The sequence below is a fragment of the Desmodus rotundus genome, chromosome 13 (assembly GCF_022682495.2).
Source record: "Desmodus rotundus isolate HL8 chromosome 13, HLdesRot8A.1, whole genome shotgun sequence".
NCBI classification, from domain to species: domain Eukaryota; kingdom Metazoa; phylum Chordata; class Mammalia; order Chiroptera; family Phyllostomidae; genus Desmodus; species Desmodus rotundus.
Window position 1 is genome coordinate 88,750,772 of NC_071399.1, and position 4,800 is coordinate 88,755,571.

The window sequence follows — 4,800 nt, forward strand, 5'->3', positions numbered from 1 at the left end:
AAGGAGAAAGAGAGAGAAACATCAATGTGTGGTTGTCTCTCACACGCCCCCGTCTGGGGACCTGGCCCGCAGCCCAGGCGTGTGCCCTGGCTGGGAATTGAACTTTGGTTCACAGACCTGTCCTCAACCCACTGAGCTACACCAGCCAGGGATAACCATATATTATTTTGGTGTCCAATTTCAATAAAAGCTTATAAGACATGTGAAGAAATAGAAAAGAATTAGTGGCCTCTAAATAGGGAACTGGCAGTCAACAGAAACTATTATTCTGAGTTATTCTCTTTTTGGTTAGAAACTGTCCCTGAAGGATTCCAGATGTTGGACTTACTAGACCAAGATTTTAAATCAGCTATTATACATATGGTCAAGGAATTAAAGAAAACCATACCTAAAGAAGTAAAAGAATGAGAACTATGTCTCACTAAATAGGGGATGTCAATAAAAGAATAGAAATTTGTGTGTGTGTGTGTGTGTGTATATATATATATATAAAAGAACCAAATCGAAATTCTCAAGTTGGAAATGAAACGAGGGAATCAATAACAGATTTGAACTGGTGGAAGAAAGAACCAATGAACTTGAAGACAAGTCCATTGAGATTACCCAGTCTAGGCAACAGAACAAAAAAAAGAATGGAGACAAATGAACAAAGCCACAGAGACCCATGTAAATTCTCAAGTTACTAACATCATACTACAGGAGTCCCACAGGGAGAGGAAGAAAAAAAAGGATATTTAAAGAACTAACACCCAAATACCTCAAATGTTTCACAGGAGGAAAAACTCCCTCGAATCTGAATATCCAAGCAGCTCAGCAAACTGTAAGTGGCGTAAATGCAAAGAGAGGCACACGTAGACACACAATAGTCAAAGACCAAGAGAGAATTGGGATAGCAACAAGAGAAGTGACCCATCACGTACAGATGCCTCACTGAAACGTGACTTCCCAGGAGTCTGCTCCGGGCACATCCTGGACAGAATGTGATGTAACAATCACTAGCTGCTGAGGTCAGAATGGACAATGGAGAAATCTGTCAGATCTTTCTGGTTCTCTCTCCACTCCTTAAAGCCTCTTACTTGGGGCTCCATCTTGGTCCACTCCTCCCTGTGAGTTAAGACTGAGAGGGGACGGGGGCTTCTTGCCAACAGTGTTGGGGTGTCTGTGAACGTGACATCACTAAGGATCCGACACCACAATGACTGCCTGTCCTCTGAGAGCTGCGGGACTCACCCACTTGGCAGACAGCTAAGCGGTAAGTAACTGTTGGCTTTAGATGGAATATGAGTTCCACGTGTAGTGTAACACATAACACTTCCCTAAAATAAGTTCCTGGTCTTAAAGTACGATATTGGAGATAAAGCGTGTTCTTTGATTCGTGATTTTAGATCTATGCAGATGCACATTTACCATTTGACCTGTACTTTATATCTAAAAGCACAACTACGTATTTGATGTTGAACTTTTATCTTTCTCAAAGATAATTTCAGTGGTAAGAAGAAAAATTTGGAGATGAATTTTTTTTCTGACATTCTACCCCAGGAGACTGCCATTTGTTCAGCTGACATTTTACTGAACATTTGTTACGTGTGCCAGGTGCTGGACGTAGCACGGGGGGACCAAACGTGCCTGGTGCGGCAGGAGGAGCTTCTGCTGAGTCTGAACTTGAGGCAGAGTCAGGGAAGGCTGTCTGTCTAGAGGAGGTTACTTCTGACATGAGTCTTGGGCAGTGAGGGGCAGTGAAGCGGGTTCAGGCAAAGCTATCCAGCGAGAACAGCAGGAAATGGCAGTGAGGACGACACTCCTGCCCGAGGAGTTCCAGACGGCCAGGTCAGGGGCGGTGGCTGAAGTATCAGGCTGCACTGGTGTGTGGGGGCAGTTCATACCGTTCCTTGGCATGACCTTCCGGCAGTCTTAACCCATCTATGTACTTCTCTGAACAGGTTTTAAACTTACTGAAGCCTCCGTTTTCTTAGTTACAAAATGGGATGAGTCAACATACTATCTATTTCACAGCGTGGCTGAAAGAATTAAATGGGCAGTGTAGGTAAATTGCCCTGCATAAAAGGGATGAATAAGTGAGCAGGTCGTGATGATGTTATTAATATTATAATTAGAAAGGTTATTGCTATCAACAGCTATTGGGCAACCCTAGTTGACCCTGCGACTTTGTTCATAGAATTGCCTAATCCAATTCCACAAACCCTTGTTTAGGGCCGGCTAGCTGTTCTCCCAGCAGAAAGAAAGCAAGGCAGCACTTGAAGAATGAGGAAACTTCTCCTTCCAGATACTAACAGTAATGCAAATAGTAGGAATAAGACAAATAACCATAATATAACAGAAAATCTAAGTTCCAAAATTCAGTGAAGTTCAGTTCAATTCAACCAATGTTTGCATCATTACCTCCTATATATACAGCTTTGTGTTAAATATCAGGGTTCAGGAACGGCAGCAAGGCTTGTTCACCCCTAATTTCAATCAAACATGGCAAGTAAGCAAGGGGACGGCGCAGAGACAGGAGTGTCGAGGAGGTGTGGACAAACTTTGGAGGCCCAGGTAGCTTTCAGAGGGAAAGGAAAAGCAGGAACTCAAGCCCACCATGGGAGGAAAAGGTAATCTGGACAGAGGACATTGCACACGCCCTGGTGTGGAGGCAGGAAACTGCGGCCACCTCCGGAGAACTGAACGTTGTAGCTCATCGTTACTGAATCTCAGATCTGGACTTGAATGGAGACCAGCTAGCCGGAGAGAGAGACGGGTGGGGTCCAGTTACCGAGGGCAGACTAAGGCATTTGGATCGGATATTTGGGCTGTGGGGCTTTGAAGGGGTTGCGAGCAGCTGTGGGGGGAGGGCAACAGAGTCAGGGAAGATGTGAGGGTGAACTCTATACCAGGGGCCAGTCAGGCTGCTTCCAGCATCCTGGCCTGAACCGGCCGTGGACAAGGAAATGGAGCAGGGGCTGTCGGTTCAAGAATCATTAAGGACCTTCACTGGCAGGGCTGGATGATGGATTCGAAGTCCGGCGAGGGGGAGGAAGGTGTCAAGCAGGAGCTCCAGGCTCTGGCTTGTGTGGTTGGGTGGATGGCCATTCCACCAGCTGCCCACAGTGCATCGACCCTCTCTTCACCACACACACACATGCACACACACATGCACACACACATGCACACATGCACTGGCTGTGTGTCCTTCCTTCTCTCCCATGTCAGAAAACAGAAAAGGGAGAAATCCTGCTAAACCGAAGGGACTCGTGTTGCCCCTCAGGGCGCTGCTCGGCCAGACCCTGGCTGCTGCTTGCAGAAAGCTCAGAAAGGGAATCAGTGCCCTGGCCACATGTGCACGCCCTCTGTCTTGCCTGCACCCCACCCACTTCCCCACACCCAGCCCTTTTCATCCCTGGGACCACCTTTGCGGTTACCAATCTTTGCAGGTGGTTCTGATATCTGATTTCTCAAATACATGGTGAGACTTGCAGATCTCTCATTCTCTCCCTCCTTTCCTCTTCTTTCTTCCCCTTTCCTCTTCTTCCCTCTCCTTTCCTCTTCTTCCCTTTCCTTCCCTAGTTGAGAGCACTTTCCTTGTTCCCTGAGATTCTGTGATGTTAGCAGCCTGGAGTTTGACTCTATCGACAACACCTTCAGTGCAAAACCATGGCAACCAAGCATGTTTTTCTGCCAAAGCTTGTTCCTCAAACACTACCAAGGGGACAAAGAGAGAAATGGTCGGTTAAATTTTCCCAAATCAGATGGTACATACTCAAGGGCTTGTCCTCTGTAACGTGATACTCATGGACGTGTTCTCTCTGGTGCCCCCTCAGGTTTTGACCAGCTGACCTGGACTTGGCCAACAGACCTGTGGTCCATCATGGCCAACCCACTATCCTGGCTGAGCAGGAAGATGTCTCTCTTCAAGGTGTATAAATGGATGGGACTTGATTGCTTCCGGTCGTTTCTGGGCTCCTTGCCCAACATTGGCCGGAAGAAACGAATCGACAAGCTGCAGGAGGAAAAGGCTTTTCTGGAAGAGATAAGAGTTTTCCGTGGGAAAATAGAAGACTTCAGGGCAGAGATGTGGCATTTCCGAGGCAAGATTCGTGCTTTCCAAGACCAGGTCCTGAGCTCTTGGGAAGAGGAGAGACCTTTCTGGGAAGAGGAGGAAGCCTTCTGGGAGGAGGAAAAAGCCTTCTGGGAAATAGAAAAGTCTTTCCGGGAAGAGGAGGAAACCTTTTGGGAAAAGCACCGTCTCTTCTGGAAGGAGGACAAGGCCTTGCAGGAGATAGACCTGTACCTTCTTCAGGAGGACAAGGCTCTGTGGGAGGAAGGGAAGGCTCTGTGGGTGGAGGAGCGAGCTCTCCTGGAGGAGGAGAAGGCCCTGTGGGAAGACAACAAGTCCCTCTGGGCGGAGGAGAACGTGTTCTGGGTGGAAGGCGGTGGCCACATTGCTGAGGAGCAGATGGGTGAGAATGGGCAGCACGATGTGCAGGGGCAGCCACAGTCGCCCGCCTTCTCCCGTAGCCGGGCATGAGCACAGGAGACGGGGCCCACAGGGCTAGGCTCTGCTAGATTGGGATTCGAGTCTGAGGTGACCCCATGGGCTGGAGAAAACAGGCACTTATTGGTCTCCTTGCTCTAAAAGATCTAATAAAGTCCTCAGGAGAGATTTGGAAAAAAACTTCTTCAAGGAAGGCCAGGTCCCCTCTTCCCAGGTTGTGCGACTCTCGGAGGTCATAGTCCTGTCCTCCACGTGTATCTCTGGCTGTAGAGCTCGACCTCGGGAAGCTCTCCGTGAGCCTGGCATGTGTG

General features: G+C 48.2%; 1 protein-coding gene across 1 annotated transcript; it reads left to right on the forward strand.

Annotated features, from left to right (window-relative positions):
- Positions 1-3,862: 3,862 nt before the first annotated feature.
- Positions 3,863-4,522, forward strand: CCDC70 (coiled-coil domain containing 70). The gene has a single exon (XM_024567661.2). The coding sequence runs from the start codon at positions 3,863-3,865 to the stop codon at positions 4,520-4,522; it is 660 nt and encodes a 219-aa protein (XP_024423429.1).
- The last annotated feature ends 278 nt before the right edge of the window (positions 4,523-4,800 follow it).